The sequence below is a fragment of the Tasmannia lanceolata genome, unplaced genomic scaffold, assembly GCF_043159265.1.
Source record: "Tasmannia lanceolata isolate RefF3 unplaced genomic scaffold, GAP_Taslan_0.1 ptg000002l, whole genome shotgun sequence".
In the NCBI taxonomy this organism is placed as follows: domain Eukaryota; kingdom Viridiplantae; phylum Streptophyta; class Magnoliopsida; order Canellales; family Winteraceae; genus Tasmannia; species Tasmannia lanceolata.
Window position 1 is genome coordinate 51,375,816 of NW_027518679.1, and position 22,055 is coordinate 51,397,870.

The 22,055-nt window shown below is 38.7% G+C and overlaps 1 protein-coding gene across 1 annotated transcript; it reads right to left on the bottom strand.

The window, feature by feature from the left end:
- Window positions 1-361: 361 nt before the first annotated feature.
- Window positions 362-21,115, bottom strand: LOC143877616 (beta-fructofuranosidase, soluble isoenzyme I-like). The gene is made up of 7 exons (XM_077379767.1): window positions 20,624-21,115; window positions 20,462-20,470; window positions 18,777-19,633; window positions 18,513-18,674; window positions 16,323-16,558; window positions 16,155-16,242; window positions 362-15,939 (listed from the first exon to the last, which is right to left on the bottom strand). Exons 1-7 carry the CDS (start codon window positions 21,012-21,014, stop codon window positions 15,727-15,729), a joined length of 1,956 nt encoding a protein of 651 aa, XP_077235882.1. The 5' UTR covers window positions 21,015-21,115; the 3' UTR covers window positions 362-15,726.
- Between the last annotated feature and the right edge of the window lie 940 nt (window positions 21,116-22,055).

The following is a 22,055-nucleotide window of genomic DNA, read 5'->3' on the forward strand; positions in this document are numbered from 1 at the left end:
ATGAAGAGAATCAAATTTGTTTCTAAATTTGAAATTTTATTCAAGAACCAAAAAGTTAAAAGCTTAAATAATAGGAGTGAGAGTGGGAGTCAATCTTAATGTTTGGGGGATTATTGATAAAACGGAGGGCATAAATGACATTTAGTTACAATGCATTGAAAGACTCCACTTTCAGAGAAATCATTCTGATTGCAAGTCAGAGAGATGTAAAGAACTCAATGATAAGTTTGAACTGTAGATACTTTTTTCCCTTCTAATGCATATAATTTCATTGTAAAGATGGAACCATTGAAAAGAAAATCCATAAAACAGAGATAAGAGGGTGGAAAAAACAGTAATTAGAAGAAAATGAGAACCTCAATTGTGTTGATTTTCACTCAATTTTAACTGATTTTTATTTCTAAAGTCTAAAATCATAAATTCTCTACATTGGATGTCAAAATGGTAAAATCAGAAAAAAAAACCCTCTGCCGCCGGAGGTTGGTCCGATCTGGTATTTCCGTTGAGAATGAGTGTGAGTAAAGCCAAGACGAGGGCGAGAGAGAAGGCGAGGGACAAAACCCTAATGGATCTCCGGCGATCGGAGGGGATTCCAGCATTTTGGAGGTGATTGGGGAGAAGAGAGGGGTAAGAGGTGGGGCTGTGTTCGAGGTCTGGAATAGAGGTGGAGTCGATCATGGTTGCGAGATGCGAGGGGGGTTTTGATGGGGAGAAAGAGGGGGGGGGAATAAATAGAGGCGAGGGAGTAGAAGAGGTGTGTCAGAGAAAATATTATTGGACGGGTATGATTTGAGGTTGGTTTGTTTTCGAGCTTGGTTGGGGCGAGGGAGAAGAGGTTTCCATATTTTCTAGATATATGGTAAGGGGAACAGGGAACGACACGTGGGCACATGGTATCCTTATTTTCTGGATAGCTATAGATTGTGTAATCCTCTACTTGCATTTAGACATGAGAGAAGAGGTGTAAAGTATACTTTCTATCGCCATGCTCCTACTTGCTCAAGGACTTGGTACAACAATCAACCTCACGTGCTACACCTACAAATCCTACAATGAGAGAGAGTGAGTCTCCCATACCTTTTTTTTTTTTTTTTGGGTCTTTCTAGATTTCGTCCCCACATATAGATCTGGCAAAATGGAACCCGTACCGCGGGTACACCTGGCCCGCTGGGGTACGGATACCAATTTCATTACCCGCAAAAAAAAATACCCGTACCCGTGACCCACGGGTGGGTCTGGGTTGGGGTTTAGTGCCCGCGGATTACCCGCCATTCGGTTTTCAACTTTTTATTCTTAAGGCCTAAACACTAAACAGTAAAAAATAGACTATGTGGGTGGGCCAACAAAACAAGTCAAAGCAATTAGACTATGTGACTGGTATATTTGGTTGTACCAAAACAAACCCTTGTTAATGTAAATGAAAAATTGTATGATAAATGGGCGTATAAACATGTACTCATCATCCAATCCTTGATACTTGAACCAACAGCAGCTGACATGTTAAGAAGCTGTTGTTAGATTAAATATCAAGGCTTGTACATCCATCGCACCACCTTTATGTGTTCATACACCCATTCATCATATAATTTCTTTTGGTATATATATAGAGAAAACGGTTCCTACACACATGTGTAGATAAGTTATCTACACACTAGCTTAAAATACAGTGGGGGCACATTATTTGGGTGATCCAAACCATTCATTTTTAAGGCCCTCTCATAGATAGGGTGTCCACAAAAAATCAAATCAATAGGATCATCCTAACCATTCGAACTTTGGAGGCAAAAAATGAACTAATTTGTGAAGGTTTAAAGACATCCATTTTACCTCCACAAATCGTAGGGTTGGGATGATCCTATGGATCTGATTTTTTGTAGACACCCTATTTATATGAGGGCCTTTAAAATGGATGGCTTGGATCACCCAAACAATGTGGGCCCCCACTATATTTTAAGCTAGTGTGTAGAGAACTCTCTACACATATGTGTAGGAACCGTTTTCTCATATATATATATATATATTATTTTATTTTTATTTTTTTTTCTATAAATTTGCCAGGTTACCCGCGGGTATACCCGTACCCGCCCGGGTGGGTTCTGGGTTCATGAAAGGCTACCCGTACCCGCGCCGGTATTTCTTACCCGTACCCGCGCAGGTTACCCGGTCTACCCACATACAAGCTCGTACCTTTTAAAAAGGGAAGTGGTATAGTCGGTCCCTTTTCTTCCTTGGGCCACCCCGACTAGTCATTTTACATTACAAGGGGTGGCCTGGGAAAAAAAAAGGGTAGACTATATCATTTCCGTCTAAAAAAAATTTAGTGGGCTCACTCCAGAGGATGATCCCAACACTTTGATTTATAGGGGATGACATGACATCCTGCAAAGATGATTTTCAGGTTAGGATCATCCTATGGAGATGATTTTATTTACTAGAGGGCCCAAGAAATGAATGGTTTGGATCATCCTTTAGAGTAGGCCCCCACTATTTAAAAAATACTCTCTTTTGCTTGTTGACACCCTATAAAAGCTCATAAATTTTATTAACTAAAAATGGATGATGCGAACGGCAGCTGTGGTTGAGATCACAGTCCAACCACCAACACATCTCGTCCACCACTCCACTCTCACATGGACGTGGTTGTCTACTTGCGCTATTAAAAATGGTGGCCCAATGGAGAACAATGACACATCTTATAAGGGAGAACCATACTGTCCTGTTTGGATTGCAAGAAAAACATTTCTTGAGGACAAAATTTTCCTATTTTTTTATTTCCACAGTTTAGAGGGAAATGATACATTTTAGGGGCCGGGATTTGCTAGGCAATTTCAAAACAGCCCACTTTTGCAGGAGAGAAAAGCAACACAGTGCCATATTAGTTGTTTTTAGATAGTGGGAGATGAATAAACCAAAACTTGTACCTGAGACTGAGAGTCTTTTATTTTCATCTCCATATTATTCTCAGCCTTAATGTATATGTATATGTCATCAAGACAATAAAAAAGCTTAAATGCATGTGGAGTGGCTGTTTTCTGCATATTTCTTCAAAACTTTCCACCATATTAGTTTTTTTTTTATCTGGGTTCCATTTCAAGTAAATCATCCCATGCTTGCTCTGTACTATACCATTGTCTCTTTCTCCCTCTTGCTTCTGCATGTTCCCATGTGCAGTGTCCATTAATTCCACGTGCTTTGATTCCAATTCAAGTGATCTATCATACATAACTTTCATTTTGCCAAAAAAAAAGAGAAGGATAAATTTCCTCTCTCTCTCTCTCTCTCTCTCTCTCTCTCTCTCTCTCTCTCTCTCTCTCTCTTCAGGTATCAGAGTAGACCATCTCTTCACACAATAATCTAGTTTTTGTTGATGCCAATGTTATTATGTTGTTATGATTTTAGCTTTTTTTTCGTTTGTTTTCGCTACCCCTCACATCCTAAATGTCTGTACTACTAGCCATGTTCACACATTCATTCACATTACATGGAAACAAGGAGAGGAGACATGGGAACATCAATAATTAGAACTGAGAAGTGGCAAACAAGATGGGAGTGATTGTATCTGCAAATCTGAGTCTGGAACCCGCAGTGAACCAGCAATAAAGTTATAAATCCTAGACAACAAATAACTTGCTTATACAGTTTTTAGTTTCTCTCTGTTTCTTTTAATTAACAAAACCCATCCCCTCGGCCTTTTGAGATCACACAAATGTCTTTATTCCTGTCATGACTTCCCTTTCTCTTCCTACATTATGAGAATTTTCCATGTACGCTTTTGTCTCATGAGTTCAAGTGCCAAAGTCAAGCACTGGAAGAAGTTGGATTTGATATATTCAACACAGTAAACTGCGGGGGACAGGCTGTGGCTAGCATCCATGTGGTTTTCGGTAACCAAAAACGGTTGCTTTTTTGGTGTGGCTAATGTTTTGTTCTAAAAACAGTGGATTTGGTCCAGCATTAAAACACAAAGCGATTCATGGGGTGTTATTATTCTGCAACCATTAGATTCTTGGGCTCATCGAATCTCTTCCCCAAGAATGAATGCTAGTGCTGCAGTATTTATTGAATTGGAGCACAGGACTTCTCATGTACAATTACATTTTGATGTGGGGTTGAAAGGTTTGTTCCATGACAGAAGGGAGTGGGTTTTTCTTGGAGTTTCATATGTCGTGATGCTAAAGTCTCCCACATCATGTTTTCCCACATTGGCAATTTCTGTGAATACTGAAACACCTCTACAAGGTAGGAAATGTCTTCAAACACTCATTTCATTCCCTTTTTTACCACTATTATTATATTTGACAGTAGAGAACTCCTACTATGAATTCTTATCACATGAAGTTTTGTATTTAAAAGCTATCACTCCTCACTATGAATTCTTATCGCATAACTTTTTGTATTTAAAAGATAACACCATTAGAGAGTAGTCTCTCACTCAGATGACTCATTTTACAATTAAGGATACCATTTCAATCGAGGTTTCTCATATTCTATCCCTTGGTAATGCTTTATTAAGAGGGTCTGCTAGCATTTCATCCGTTAGAAGATATTCTAATAATACTTTAATTATCCTTCTTTACTGATTTTCAAATATGATAATATCCTCATTTAGGTAAGTCTAGATTCTTTTATAAAGCGTTTATTTGTTGCAAAATATAATGCTGACTTCTTGTCATAAAATAATATCATTGGCTGCATAGGTTTCTCAAAAAATGATATATTCTTTAATAATTGCTTCATTCATATAATATGATTAATATATTTACCTGCTAGAGATGCTGAAATGCACTCTGACTTAGTGCATCACTGATGCAGTGCCAACATGGCAGCCATGTCATGCTTAGGTGGTTTTAGTGGAGTTCCAAGGTGCAGTCCCTCATTAATGTTGCTGGCCCGTTTTGAACCTGATTTTTGAGCTTCTAAATGGAAGAATTATGGAAAGTGGCAAACTACAAAGTTGTAGGTCTCTTTGAGATCTTTCCAACAAGTATTTGTGCTTGAAAATTGGATAAGAGGGCAGAAAGTTATGGCAGTTTTTGTGGACTGTGTCTGTGGGTTCCCAAAATAGTCAAAGTTAGTGAGTTCCAATGCAATTAATGTTATGTTAGTCCCTAAGCTAGCTAGTGGAGGATCTTGAACGAATTTGCTTTGGTTTTCTTTTATTTAAAGAGTTAGAAACCATCTTTAGAAGGGATTTTGGATGTTGATTAACTTATATAATTGATGGAATATCAATTGGGTTGAGCTTTGCTCCCATTTTCTTCTTCTTTTCTTGTTGTGTTCTTGAGTTGTAATTTTCTTCTTCTTCCCTCTTAAGCACCCGCATTATCCGGTATCAGAGCCAACAATACTCTCTTGGGCTAGCTTGGATTTGATTTTCATGGCGGCACGAAGAGGTAGAGGAAGGCGTGGTAACCAAATGATGGAAGATTTGAGAGATGAAAGAGATGATGAACTTCAAGCGCTTCAAAGACAAGTTGAACAACTTACCATGCGTCTTGAACGCCGAGAGGCTCGTAGTGAGCGTGGTGGATCAAGCCGTGCAGGTTCTAGTGATGAATCCGATGTGAATCCCTTCGCCAATACTCGTGAGGAGGCTAGGTTGGGAAGGTTCTATCGTGATTTCGACACCGTCAAGATTGACTTGCCGGAGTTCCATGGTCGTCTACAACCCAAAGAGTTTCTTGAATGGCTTAGTGCCATTGAGAAGTTCTTTGATTACAAGGAGACACCCGAAAGCCAACGTGTGAAGCTTGTGGCTACAAGGCTTCATGGCTACGCTTCAAAATGGTGGGATAAGGTTCAAGAGATGAAAATTCGCAAAGGAAAGCGTAAGATCTCTTCTTGGGAGAAAATGAAGTCAAGGCTTAAGGAGAAATTTCTTCCGTTGGATTTTTCTCAAATTATCTTTTCTAAATTCAACAACCTACGCCAAAAATCCAAGAGTGTGTTGGACTACACCGAAGAATTCTACAAACTCATGGCTCGTAATGATATTCAAGAGGGTGAAGATCAACTTGTGCCAAGGTATGTTGATGGTTTGAAGTTTTCCGTGATGAGGTGGAAATGCACCGATCATTGAGCGTCAATGATGCTTATCAACTAGCCTTGAAGGTGAAGGCTAAGCTTTCTCATCGTGGTGCTAAAAAGTATGTGAACGTTCGTAGTCTCTATCCTTCTTCTAAAGGTGAATCTTCACATGGTGGAGGTACAAAGTCGAGGTCCGAATATTGCAACAAAAATTCTACAAAATCAGCCCCTACACATCAAGTTGGAAATCAGCCCAATCATCCCAACAATTCAAATGCTTGTTTCAAGTGTGGTCAAGTTGGCCATCGTTTCAAAGATTGTCCAAAGAGGCAAGTAGTTGCCTTCGGTGATGAAGAAAATGATGATAATTTTGTTGATGATTCAAATCAGACCATGAGGATCTTATTGACTATTCAAATCAACCCATATATGATGAGGAAGATGGCATACAAAATGAAGAAATCGAACCCAAAGAAGGAGAAAGTTTGGTGATCCAAAGAGCACTTGCTACACCAAAGGTTGAATCCGATGATGATTAGCTTCGTTCCGATATTTTCAAGACTCGATGCGAATCTCATGACAAGGTTTGCTCCATTGTGATAGATGGTGGGAGTTGTGAGAATATCGTATCTCATAAAATGGTGAACAAGCACAAGCTCAAAACCGAAGAACATCCAAAGCCGTATCGGATTGCATGGTTCAAGAAAGGATATGAGAGTAACTTTTTTATTTCCACGAACGAATTTGATCAAGAGACCAATGCTAATGGTAAATTCAATGCTCTACTTGTTGTTGAAACTAACGAGGAGTACGAGGAACTTCAACGGCAATTCAATGAATTCATCACCAAAGAAATTGGATCCGATTGCATATTAGGTGAACCGAAGGATATTGAAGTGATGGGTGAATACAAAAATATTACATCGATTTTTTCATCCAATTACATCGATCCATTTTTATTCGATCCTACATTGAAGCTCACAGTTGATATTTATATATTCAAACATGTTCAAAATCTAGACAAATTATCACTTCTTCATGGAGATTATGAAGCGGAGTTTGATCTTAGGAAGTTTCAATTGAGGATCATTCTTCGATACTTCAAGGTTCGAGGGCTAGTTTTCTTGAACCAAGAAAGTTTAGCAAATTTCAAGATCGTGTGGATGCCCCTTTTCAAGTGCTTAAAAAAATTGGGGATAATGCATTCAAGGTTGAGCTCCCTCCAAATATCAATACTCACCCAACTTCAATGATAAAGACTTGACAACTTATCATGGAGAGCTTGATGAGAACTCCGGGGCGAGTTCTTTCTCACCCGGAGATAATGATGCAGTGCCAACATGGCAGCCATGTCATGCCTAGGTGGTTTTAGTGGAGTTCCAAGGTGCAGTCCCTCATTAATGTTGCTGGCAAGTTTTGAACCTGATTTTTGAGCTTCTAAATGGAAGAATTATGGAAAGTGGTAAACTACAAAGTTGTAGGTCTCTTTGAGATCTTTCCAACAAGTATTTCTGCTTGAAAATTGGATAAGAGGGCAGAAAGTTATGGTAGTTTTTGTGGATTGTGTCTGTGGGTTCCCAAAACAGTCAAAGTTAGTGAGTTCCAATGCAATTAATGTTATGTTAGTCCCTAAGCTAGCTAGTGGAGGATCTTGAACGAATTTGCTTTGGTTTTCTTTTATTTAAAGAGTTAGAAATCATCTTTAGAGGGGATTTTGGATGTTGATTAACTTATGTAATTGATGGAATATCAATTGGGTTGAGCTTTGCTCCCATTTTCTTCTTCTTTTCTTGTTGTGTTCTTGAGTTGTAATTTTCTTCTTCTTCCCTCTTAAGCACCCGCATTAATCACATAGCGATTCAGTTTTCTTTAGATGATAAAAAAAAATAACTACACCTCCTAATGTGTAGCTATCTACATGTAGATTTGAAAACCTTTCCTGATACCTAATTTCAATCACTATAACATTCTAAAATTGAAGGATCAGTATCAGAATATTACGATCCATAATTTATTCTACCCTATAAATATCTCAATACTCTATATATTCTTTTCCAATTTTCAATACTAAGATCACTGATATATCTACTCAAATTACCTATAGAAATATCTGGTCTAGTACATGTCACGTCTCTCTGCATTTTGGGAGCAGAGCATGCAAAATCGAGCAATGGATCTTAGAAAAATTCAACTTTGAATGGCTACATATATTACACCTTATACTCTGATTAATTAACTGGCTTAATATTATTCCTGTTTAGTTTTTTTAGTGATCTACTATGAGACCATGCGGTTCACAATCAAATTTATTAAATTTTCTGTATGTAATGAGATTGAATTATGCAATAATATTTTCATATTAACTTATAACCTTTATACCCAATATCATATTTATAAGTCCTATAAATCATTGATCTTAAATGCTTGGAAAAGGTATTCAAACTATTGACTACTTCAATGTTTAAACCAAATATTTATAAATCATCAACATACAAAGAGATATAATAACACATGAACCACGAGTTCGTTTTTGAACATGTAATATTTTACTTACTACTTTTGAGACTACTTTTCTTATCTGTTATTTATTTATATTTTATTTCATTTTATAGGTGCTAATTTTAGACCATCCAAATATTTATTTAGTTTAAAAATTGAGGAATGCTAAGGACAAGCGGTTACTATCCCCCTTGAAACTACGCGGCCAGCTATTGGCCGACCAGACATGTGGGCACATCGTCCCATGTCAGCTAGGGAGGAGTAGTTTCATTTTTTTCTCGTCTTTCGCATTAATTTCCCCGTCCTATTCGTGAGTAGCAACAGCCTGTAATTTCTGTTTTCTTTTTATTTTATTTCCCTACCTTCTCTGTTTTCCTTCTATTACACGGCAAACCAGCATCCCCTCCGAGAAAAACAAGAAGAGGAAGACGAAGAATAAGAGGAAGGAGAAGGCTGGTCGTGGTCCTCCTGCTGGTTCCATCCTCGGCTACCAAAACTGGGACCCTATTGGTTGTAGGGATCTGAATAAGCGCGTGGTGAATTTGATCTCCCAGCGTACGAGGGCGATGGCATCAGATTTTGCCTCTTCAGAGATCCGGGGAGAGTTCTCTGAGGCGAGATGCATTTGGCTTTGTTCAGAGTTGAAAGGACTCATCGACATTTGGTTTTGTTCAGAGTTGAGGGGACTAATCGATTTTCTCCTACTACCCTCTAGCTGGGAGACATGGTTTGTGTAAGAACATGTGATAGCAGGGTAGTAAGTGCAACATCTTGCACTCAGGACTTTGTCAACAATAAGGGGGGATGGCTGTAGTATCAGTGTAGCTTTCGAGTCCTGCCATGGTGGTCCCACCTTTTCCAAGCTCTTTGACAAGAGTGTGACCATTGATCGGATTAAAGGATTAGTCGATGCACAAATGTAAGCGCAATTGCAAAGCATTTATGCTACTCCAACAGAATGGTTTGCAGGAGAAAAATCCTTCCATTGTTGTTGTTTCACTCTTATTTGGATATGAAAAAGGACAATTAAAATAGATGGAGCACAATATCTGGCTGAGTGGGGTGAAACAAAGTTGGGTGGTTTACTAAAGACTACTGTGTCATGATTCCCAACTAAGTGTTAACGACTAGCTAGGAATAAGAGTGTAAGACTTGCTGATCACCAAAAAAAAAAAAAAAAAGGAGTGTAAGACTACATGTTTCCTATTCCATGATGAACTCTACATTTGAGGAAAACTTTACTTTGGCTTGCCTTTACCACCTGCAATACTTATCTCTACCATTACGTTTTGCATATGCAAGCCACCAGAATGTGTAAACGATCTCATGTATATCTTCGCACCTTGTTGCCCTGTAAACATTGTCTTTATGTAATAGCATAGACTGCAGCTGAAAGTGTATGCAGTATTTCCCATCTTCACCCCTTTTCAAGAGCTCTACACCAGTTCGTTTTCTCTTGAATTTATCTTTTATACTAAGAGCAACTGCCTTAGGATTGGATAAGAGAGGATTCCTTCTGGTAATTTAAGGGCCAACATGTACTGGAAAGGCAGGTGTGTTGAAGGAGTTAATAGCCCTTTGTTGTTCAACAAGGCGAACCAGTGGTTGTGCCAGCACCTAAATGCTGCTGTAGACAAAAGGCTAGACATTGTGTGTATTGCAAATTCAGTCCGACTATCTACAACTGTGCCTTTTTAGTGGAAATTGTAAATGCTATGCTTACAACTTTTTTGAAAGAGTTTGAGAGGAAGAAGGCATATCTAAGAAAGGATTTGAGGCAATGTTCAAAAGGTAATTCTCTATTTTGGTTTTGCTCATAAATTGCACATATCATATCATGAATTGTATGGATGCTGATGACGATGATGCTGCTGTTATTGTGTATTTTGTTAGTGCCTTTTGTTGCTACTATTTATTAATACATGAATTCATGGTGCTGAAATTTATTACCAGATCTCTACAACTGGATCATAGCGAGAATACTAGAGTGTTGGTGGGCTATTTTGGAAGTAAGAAAGAGCGGTAAGGAAGGGAGCAAAAAGGATTGATGGTCGTGATATATGACTTCTCTGGCTCGCCTGTTGCAGCTGCATCCATGATCACCCCATATGTCTGATGGCCATGATCATAGTTACTAGGGTGGGAAACGAAACGTGAAATGGAAACGGGAAACGCATGAAAAAAATACAGGGGAAATGAGAAACGAGAAGACAATAGAAAATTGTATGAGAAACGTCTTAGGAAACGCATTAGAAGTGTTTCAAAAACAATAGAAAAAACACAAATGAAACACAACGAAAACACAAAATATGTGGTTTTATAGATTCAACTTTTGTTAATTTCAAATTTCTATTTTATTTTTCTTATTTTTATTTTTATTAAAATATATGCTATTGTGTTCTATTTTAATATCTATTCCACAATTTTTGATGTGTTTTTTCCAAAATGATTTTCATAAGTTACACACATGTTTCCTAAACGTTTCACATGTGTTTTCTACAAGTCAAATATATTTTTCATGCGTTTACACATGATTTACATAAGTTTCTCATATGTTTCCCATGCATTTCGGAAACATTTCTCCAATATTTGTATCATGTTTCGGAAACGTTTCAGAAACGTGTTTCCCGCATTTTAGGGAAATGGATTTCCCACCCACGATAAACGTGTTTTAGGGGAAACGGGTCCCCCACCCGCCCAAGGAGTTTCTGGCAACTATGGTCATGATATATGACATCTCTAGCTCGCCTATTGCATCTGCATCCATGATCACCCCATTTGTCCCCACCTCCGATGCATTCTCACGCCCCATGGGTTTTCCTTCAGCAGCTAGAGAAGCCATGGACATGTCTTGAAGCAGAGAGAGAGAGAGAGAGAGAGAGACTGATGCCCTGGGTGCGGGTCTGTTGATGTAGCAAATGAAAAGGAAAGAAAAACTTTTAACGAAAATATAGGAGAAATTAATCCGGAAAAGAAACTAGCGCTTGAGGGTGTATTCCGGGTAAAGCAAACATGTGTGGTCGGCAAATAATTAGCCGCATAGTTTCAAGCGGGATAGTAACCGCTTGTCCTTAGCATTCCTCTTAAAAAAATTATTCTCTTGTCTAAATTCAACAAACCTTTAGGTTGATAAATATAGATTTCTCTTCTAATTTTTCATTTAAAAAGTAATTTTTAGTACATGCTCTAGTGGTAGAGGCAATAAGTACTCATGTTGCCATGAGGTGTAGGGTTTAAGACTGGGTCAAAGAGAAAGAAAGCCCTTCATAAAAAAAGTAATTTTTAAATTCATCTGGTTTATCACTAGATTATATATAGATGTTAAGTCTGACATAGTTCTAATACTCATTATGTTCATGAAAGATATGTAAGTTTCAAAATCGTCAATGCCTTCATTTTGTTTAAGCGTTTTAGCAACCAATCTTGCCTCATATTCACCTATGCTTCATTGCTTCCACCTGGTTTGAGTTTCTTCTTTAATATCCACTTACTACCCAATATTTTAGTGTTAGGTGGTAACCTTGTTAATGTGTAAGTATTTTACTCTTTTATAAATTCAGTTTCATCATCCATTGCTTCTGTTTTTTTTTCATATTTTTGCATCAGGAAGTGACATAACCTCTTAAAAATTTATAGGTTCCTCTAAATTATATGTGAACATTCATGGCCCCAAGTCTTTTTTAACTCTTCATCTTTTACTTCTCCTAAGTTTAAATTCCTTCTTGCGGATCATATTGATTTGTATCAATTCCAACTAGTGGATTATCTTCTTGTGGTCCATGGAAATGGTAATTACAATGATTTTTTTAAAGATTTTATCTTAATCTCCAACGTATTCACATATTTGATTGATAAATGCTCTAAGCATTCAACATACTTCTATTAACGAATTAGATTCTAAACATAGGAATTTATAAGCTCTGCAATTTTGAGCATATCCTAAGAACACTAATCTTATTCTGTTAGAACTTGCTTTTGATGTTTTTTTTTTGTTTTTTGTGAAGGGTCCAAAGCAGGCAATAGACCTTCACATTTTTAAATATTTTAAATTTAGTTTTTTTTTTCTTTTTAACTGTTCACAAAGAGTTTATTTAAACTCATTGTATGCTCAACTCAACTCAACAAAGCCTTTGTCCCAACCTAGTTGGGGTCGGCTAAATGAATCCTTTATAAAAAAAATTCATTAAGGTAAAAGGAATCTACCCAGCTCTAATCCTGGTTCTAGTTGGGTTCTTCTACGTGGATCATTTTCTTCCATTCTATCCTATCTAAGGTCATGTTTTATGTTATGTTCATAGCTATCAAGTCTTTCCTCACTGTTTCTACCCATGTTGTTTTTGGTCTGCCCCTACCTCTTTTTACTCCATCAATTAGGCACGAGTTGCCTCTTCTCACCGGAGCATCCAAAGGCCTACGTTGGATATGTCCAAACCATCTTAAGCGGTGCTCTCTCATCTTCTTCTCAATTGGTGCCACCCCCACCTTTTTATGAATGTCTTCATTTTTAATTATATCTAACTTTGTGTGGCTGCACATCCATCTAAGCATTCGTATCTCCGCCACACTCATCTTATGCACATGCTGCTTCTTGGTGGCCCAACATTCTGAGTCGTACAGCATGGCTGGCCTCACAGTTGTCTTATAAAACTTTCCCTTCACTTGGTAGGGATTTTACGGTCGCACAGAATTCCTGAGGCAAGCCTCCACTTCAACCAACTTGCTCTTATTCTATGGTTAACATCATCTTCAATCTCTCCTTCCTTATGTAGCTGTAAACTCATTGAATAAATTTTTTTTTACCTATATCACCATTAGTAAGAGACGCTTCACCCATAATTTAATTGGGAATTTATAGCTTACTACAATAGTACTAACCATCTCAAGCAGTATTTTGTTTTTATAGCCTGTCCATGAGTTTTGGAAAAGGTTTTAAATTACTTTGTAAGAAATTCTCATCTTCTATCACAAATATGTGTGCACTAACACTAATAAATCTATATTTTTTACTCTTTTTACAAATTTATTGCTTAATTTTGCTTGCACACAACATTCATGCTTATACGTTGATACGCTAGAGTTAGTTTCATAGTTTCATGAAATAACTCTAAGTTAAACATTTTCTTTAAAGAATTATTGTGTGTGTGTGTCCAAATCAATAATTAAGAGAATTAGCCATAAAAGAAACTTAGGGCCCCTCTTTGCATACCTCTAAACTTACTTGCGTATGTTTGTGTGCCCAACTCTATAATTAAGAGAATTAGCCATACAAGAAACTTAGGGCCCCTCTTTGCATACCTCTAAATTTGCTTGTGTATGTTGTTATATGTAGAGTCTTATTCATATCTGAATATAATGGTTATAGTAGTTTAACATATACCTTCAAATTATATATAGTTGGCATAATTTCAAAGAGACCACAGTGTCCCATTTTGAAATGAGATTAACTTCAACTACCCATAGGCAATGTTTGGCAACTATGAAAGTTTTTCCATGGAATATTAGCATCCCAAGTGGCGAGACAAGAGTAAGGAGGGTAGGAGAAAGAAAGGCTTGAGAGGGCATGAGTAAGGAGAGCAGCAGTGTCATCCTTTGGATCGGTTCCAACGATGTCTTTGTCACAAACTGTTCTTACCACTTATTGGTTAGATCATTTTTGTATGGCGTTTCGGATCCTATTGTATGAGTTTGGGTAACAACCTAGTTCGAATCAGATCCATCGGGGTGTTTTAGGTCCTTACATTGTATACAACTAGTGATTATGGATATAGGAGGGAAAAGGGAAGAACCTCGAACGAGAGGAGAATCCCCATAAAAAAAGGGTAAAAAATTAATTTTGTTGGTTGTTTTGAACATGGTTTGTAAATGTTAGAAAAATACCTCATGAATAGACATAAATAAGCAAAGCCCTCCATTCGGATCTAGGATGCTGCATCAGATTTTGTGGCTGTGTCTGGCTCACAATCCAAAATAATTTTGGATCTTAGCATATGGATCCAGTGACCATGGTTCAATTTCAGTTGTTGTGCCCAAATCCTGTCTATTAACTTTCGGACCATCTGGGTCTATCAACATCCCTGGAGTTGCCCCCCCTCCCCCTCATCTCTGTTTTCAAGGACTTCTCACCCTCTTCTCACTCACGTCCCCTCATGCATCTCCCTCTCCCACCCTCCCTATTCCACTCTCACCACTTGGTAAACTAATATTCCATGGGAAAAAAACTCACGGTTGCAAAACATGGCCACCCAAAGACACTATAAACATCAATAACATAGCAAATGATGAGCCCAAAACATCTCACCCAATAACTTAAATAAATATGATTTGCTAGTTCACTCCAACCATTATGGTTAGGGGTGGAAATGATCATGGTGGATCGTGGTAAAATGTGGGCCCAATTAGAGGTACCACACATGGTAACGAAATCCCAAGGTCCCACGTGTCTTTTTGGCCATTGGAAGATGTGGCGAGTTTTGGCATGTTGGGCAAAAATTCATTGAACAAGTGGCAGATGACATGGCGGGTGACTAAGCAGGTTACTTGGCAAAAAGGAGTGCAGTCCCATACGATTTGTACTGTTGGGAGATAGCTAATAACAACTAAAATAATTTTGGATTGAAGATGGATTGTTGTCCATGAAATACAAAATAGCTAGGACTCTTAGCATGCCAAAGTTAAAGGAGTCTCGTGGAGGCAGGAAGGGGTGCAAGTGTGCAACGATCTACAAGAGTAGATGATGGCGTAGGATTCTTAGGATTCTAGATAAGGATAAGTTTGTTTCTTTTTATTTTTTGAGAATTCCCTGTAAAATAGGAAGTCCATGTAAAAAAAAAGGACTTCGGTTTTTTGGGAACAGAGGAAGAGACAAACAAAAGGGAATTAGCACTGTTTTTTTTTCTCTATTGATCATTTGGTGTTGATCGTTTTGTATTTGATGTGAATCAAAACCCGGTGTTGCCAATAAAAAAATAATCGCAACCTATATCCAAAATCTAATTTTGGATCAGGAAAAGTCTGATTTAATAGCCTAAGTGCCTAACAATTTTACTCTCTTTGCTGCAACAAAATTTGCTACACATGCAAGTAGTTGAATAGCATGTTGACAAGTGAAATAGCATACATGAGATCATGAAGGGAAGATGAATGAATGATAAGGAAATTGAAGGCTGAGGCAATGTAGGGGGTATAAGAAATGCAGTGAAATCACTCATCTTTCCAGCTTTGATCACTGTAAGGGTGAATGAATGAGGAGTTCATCTGCCAGATCTTGACTGATGTTGCCGTAATGTCGGCTCCGGTGGCATTGTTGAAGAGGAAGATTCGAGCCCCACCGTAGATGGCCTTTGTTGGGTACACCCGTGAAGTAATGCACGTCCTCCCGCCTTGAGCAAAGCTTTCGACAATCGAATGATCAACCTAGATAATAGCAATTCCCATGTAAATCAATTTTTCCAAACATTTTAAGAATCAAATCCATTCAAATTATCAAATTATCAACTTACTAGTAGCATCAAATCCATTCAAGTAATCAAATTATCAACTAACTATTAGCATCAAATCCATACAAGTTTTCAAATTATCAACTTACTGATAGCATCAAATCCATTTCAGTTATGAAATTATCAACTTACTAGTATTCTAACGGCGAATTTTTCACCGGAGAGAACAGGGACAGTGCTCCCGTATACTCTTTTGACAAGGTCATTCGCCTTAGAAGACCTGCAAGCAATGCAAATTCAGTGTCATGGATTGATAAGGAATATAGATAAGCAGAGACAAAATAGAAATCAGAGGCATGCCTTAATTCATCTTGGCAGAAGAAGGTTTTGAGGTTCCCATCAGAGCCCTTTCCGATGTAAAAATATACAGCTGTCTGCTCAGAAAGGCTCTGATCGGCGAGTACCAGCAGCCCAAATGGCCCCAACGAGCTTCTTCCAGCGGCACCTTCACTGGTACTGCAGTTGTACCCAACATCAGCTTCGATCATCGCTTCCAAAGTCTCGTTTTTAATCTCAAACTCCGCATAAATGTCCAACTGTATTAGATGCCACAGAATTCACCAGTAAACCCCCTCCATCCAAAACTAACAAAAACATACCAATGATGAATAATCTGGTTGTTATAAGGCTCTTTTCGTTTTGAATTTTGAGAATTGCTTTTGAGTACAAAACTGGTCATTGGACTCGAAACTCTGTTCAATTTTGAGTCCAATAACCAGTTTTGGAGTCAAAATCAATTGTTAAAATCCAAAACTAACAGGGCCTAAACCAAGTTTTCTTTGTATGCAACAATCAATACTTGAACCTAGATTCTGTTTCATGTCGAATGATTGGATTTCACTACAGTTGAATTCCTACAATGATCTCTAATGTGTGCTTATATAAAGCACACCAAAAGTTAAACATAAGAACATAAAGATGAGCTTTATAGGAAGAAATAATATTAATCTAACCCACCTACCTAATCTAACAATTGCCTCATCTAATGCCTCGATGACTCAATGGTCAGATCTTGTGAGATGTGATGTATTCTAACAGTTTACTCATAGGCAGGGGCGGAGCTACATGTAGCGTAAGGGGGCAGCTGCCCCCCTTGAGTTGGGTAAAGGTCTTTTAAGAAGGGCATTTTTGGAACCAAACATATGCATGACTACTTTATGTCATCTTTTTAGAAATCTTGTCCAAGAAGAAACCCTTGTTATTCGGTCAAAATTGAAACTATGCTACTCAATGGTTTTAAAAAGTTGGGTTTTTAAGGTCTTTAAAAACAGCTATACTTTTTTTATAGCAGCACCAATGTAAAAAGGTTTATTATTGGTGTGCTGATTTTGATAGCAACACTCCACTTTTGCTAAATTCAACACACCTAGTTTTTTTTTATAGTGACACCTTCTTATTCTATCCAATTTTGCAGAACTAATGTTTTTATGGTCAGTCAAGCTTGGATCATTCTGATTGTAAGTCTTGTAGAATTTTAAGTCCTATAGCAGTTTTGCAAGTTGTGATTGTGTGGTGGAACATTCTTACGGCTCTGTTTCTTTTAACGTAAAATGGACGTAAAACAAATTTTATGCTCATTTTTAGTGTAAAAATGGGTGTAAAATTTGTTTTTGCACCAATTTTATGTCAAGAGAAACGGAGCATTAGTAAAAAATGAGCTTGAAACATGAGATATTTGACATCTTCTACATGGAAACTGTAATTGAGCTGCACAAATTTGATGAGTTGTTTGCGCCCCTTGGGGCAAATTCCTGGCTCCGCCCCTGCTCATAGGGATGCATATGATCATCCCTATGGGCTAAATGGAACATGGATAAATTGGCCCTGCCAAAGCATTTGGCCAGAATTGTGCCTACGATAAGGGCCCATTGGGCCGGCCTGGGTGGACCTTGTTCTTCAGCCCCAGTCAGTTTAGGACTCGGCTCATGCTATCATGTCTAATCTTCTGGCTTAAGATTCGAACCTAACGATCCTAACGAAATTCAAACAACTATACCAGCAAGGCTCAAGACAATATGGGCCGGTTTTGGGCCTTCTAAAAGCATGCTTTTAAATCCAATGTAAGATGTAGCAGTAGCTATTCCAAACTGTAAAATCATTACAAAATAGGACTGAGGCCAAAGCTCTCCTTTGCGGCCTCAAATGGACAGTAAAATAAAATTAGGCTAGCATTATCTTGGAGATTCAAGAATCTTTGTCATGCCATCAAAGGTTAATCATATGAAGAGGTCAGCTAATTCTACGGTGGATACACGGATAGATTAGCCAAAGAAGGATTACAAAGGGCCCATGGATGGTTAATTAAGGATGTAATGGTGTAATCCCTATCACTTTCTACTTGGGTTTTGCTACTGTTTTACATTGTGGGGAACATCTAGTCCCCAATCACTGGTTCTAATAAATTTTACTAAGACCTCTAAGAATAAAATTACTAAAAACCCAACACATTACAAAAATATATGACAAGAATGAATGAAAAAAAAAACTAACCTGGGTAGCGGTGCCTACATCAAGAGGTACCACAGAACCAGCTTCCAACTCAATGTCATCAAAATCTGTACCGTTCAATCTCAAGCTCTCCATCTCCTCAACTGGCCACTGAAGCAAATTACTCCCCGTCTTTTCATCAAAAACCACAACCCTAGGAATGGTCTGAAACAACCCAAAAAATCAAACCCAATTTCCTCATATCACATACATTGAAGTTAAACCCACTCAATCCTACAAATCAAGCATATGATAATAATATCTTACCTGAACAGAGGCCCACCCCTTTTCTATATCCGTGGATTCACTATCCGTCTCCCCAATCCAACCCCACAAAACCCTCCTCGTCTTATTCTGATCATAAAAAGTCTTAGACGCATAATACTTCCCATAATCATACCTTATCCCAATCCCCACATCCTCCTCGGGATTATCAGGCGTCCACGTGTTATTCTCCTCATCGTAGGATCCAATCGCATAATAATCGTGCTTATCATCGTCAAGACTCGCCTTCAGCACGTGCTTCACACCTGGCCCATTCGCTGACGTGTCCAAACCGGCATTCCCAGTCGTTGAAACCGGATAGAAGTCAACACACTCCCACATTCCGGTACCCGGTACGGCATGCATAACCCCGTCGAGTAATTCGTAGGTTAAAAAATCGGACGTTTTGTAAACTAGGGTAATACCGGTTTTGTTCACTTTTGAGCCAATGGTGAGGCGCCACGTGCCATCAGGAGCGAACCATGCTGTGGTGGGGTCACGGAAATCTGTGGATCCAATACCAGGGGGTGGGAGAAGAACGGGGTTATTTTCGTACTTTACCCAGTCTAGGAGAAGAGGGTCCGATGGGTCGGCTGGGAAGGCTAGATTTTGGACTTGGACGGACTCGTTAGTGGATCCGGTATAGAGCATGACGAGTTTGCCGTCCGAGAGGAGGGTTGCGGACCCAGTCCAGACTCCGTTAATGTCGTACCAGTGGTCAGGGACCATGGCTAGGGGGAGGTATTCCCAGTGGATCAGGTCACGTGACACGGCGTGGCCCCACGTGATGTTGCCCCATACGGCGGCGTCCGGGTTCCATTGGTAGAACAGGTGGTACCAACCCAGGTAGAACAGTGGACCTGTTTTCATTTTGTTAGTTGAGGGTGAAGTGGGACCCAAAGTGTTTAATAAAGTGAGGAGAGCCATTATCAAATAAGGAAGTGGAGACAACATTTCCACACATACTATATAAAAATGAGTAAAAGCTTGTGGAGGATGGATTCTTATGAATCATGAAGAGAATCAAATTTGTTACTAAATTTGAAATTTTATTCAAGAACCAAAAAGTTAAAAGCTTAAATAATAGGAGTGAGAGTGGGAGTCAATCTTAATGTTTGGGGGATTATTGATAAAACGGAGGGCATAAATGACATTTAGTTACAATGCATTGAAAGACTCCACTTTCAGAGAAATAATGCTGATTGCAAATCAGAGAGATGTAAAGAACTCAATGATAAGTTTGAACTGTAGATACTTTTTTCCCTTCTAATGCATATAATTTCATTGTAAAGATGGAACCATTGAAAAGAAAATCCATAAAACAGAGATAAGAGGGTGGTAAAAACAGTAATTAGAAGAAAATGAGAACCTCAATTGTGTTGATTTTCGCTCAATTTTAACTGATTTTTATTTCTAAAGTCTAAAATCATAAATTCTCTACATTGGATGCCAAAATGGTAAAATCAGAAAAAAAAAAAAAAAAAAAGCCATAGAGAAATTAGTAATAGAATGGCGAACAAAGCAAGTTCACATACCAGATTTGATCCAACGGCTGAGATCGGTGGCTAAGATAATTTTGGGTTTAATTATATAATTATAGATTTCTGACTTTTAAATTATATGGAAATATACGTAATCATTAAAATGAAAAATGCATGAAAAAAAAAAGGGGAGTTTTGTTTTCTTACCGTCAGGATCTGAAGCAGAGAACCGAATTCCGCATCAAAGCAAAAACAAACAATTAATTAAAAAAATCAGTACACAATTTTACAGATGAATAAAGAAATCAAAATTTTAATGAAAATGAAAATTTCAAATTTGAAAAAAAAAAAAAGAGGAAAAATCGATACCGTTCATCCAGTTCTTCTCAGGCTGGAAATGGTAAGATGTCCTCTGCCACGCCAGCATAGGATTTGTCCAATTATAGGACGGTACGGAGCCTAAAAACGGCCCGACCGATTTTTCCGATACGCCTTCCGAAACGCCACGGGAAGGAAACCCGAAACCCGGCACCGGAACGGCAGGATCCTCTGCCGCCGGAGGTTGGTCCGATCTGGTATTTCCGTTGAGAACGAGCGTGAGTAAAGCCAAGACGAGGGCGAGAGAGAAGGCGAGGGACAAAACCCTAACGGATCTCCGGCGATCGGAGGGGATTCCGGCATTTTGGAGGTGATTGGGGAGAAGAGGGGGGTAAGAGGTGGGGTTGTGTTCGAGGTCTGGAATAGAGGTGGAGTCGATCATGGTTGCGAGATGCAAGAGGGTTTTGATGGAGAAAAAGAGGTGGGGAATAAATAGAGGCGAGGGAGTAGAAGAGGGCGAAATGATCTGGGGTTGGTTCGTTTTCCAGCTTGGTTGGGGGAGGGAGAGACAGAGAGAGAGATTCTGCTGTATCCAATGGAATTTCGACACGTGGGTCATTATATTTTCTTCTTGCCATTTTTTTGGGAGCTGATATATTCGCCCTTTTCATTACAAGGGACCCCCGATTCAAAACCCCTGACCGGCTAATGAGAGTATCCGGTTAGATATACTAAGTCCTTTAGGAAATGACCAAAATGCCCAAGTAACACTCATCCCGCATCTTTGCCCATTACTCTCGCCCAAATCCATAGGAGCCCAAGTTCAGAGATGCCCCAGGAAGTGCAGAAACGCCCTAGGTCTTTCTCTAGAAATCAACAAATCTGGAAATTTTGTTCTTTTAGAACATCTTAATTTGTAACCCACCAACAAAACGAGGAAGATAGAGACCATTGCTGCTTAGGAGAAGAAGCTTTTCTATTTTGACACCCTTCTCACTGCCACCCAAGATTTTTTTAACAGAAACATAAGCTTGGAGGCAGATTTGGGCAATTTCTAGGAGCTGATGGTTTTCTCTTTCGAAACCCTTTGATCTATAGAGAATTGTGAATGATTCACAAGTTTTCTGCACAAATTGAAATTTTACTTACCCTTTTACCACCAGGGTCATCAAGCCTGAGGCAGCTAAGGAACTTTGTACACAGAAAACTTATCTGATTTTCTAGATACAGAATTTCGATGGCCCCATGCCATAAGAATACCATTTTTATGCTTAGTTTCTATATCACATTTTGTTCCAACACCCATGTCCACCAGTGAATAATGAGAGAGACTTGGGCGCTGGATTTGGTTTCTGAAGTTGGGCTTTGCATTTGGGCGAGAGGTAGGTGAGAGAGACAGAAACGAGATGGGATATTGGATGCCTGCACGGGTGTTTTGGTCATTTTCCAAAATAATCCCTACGTGTAATTGGCCACTTGCTTT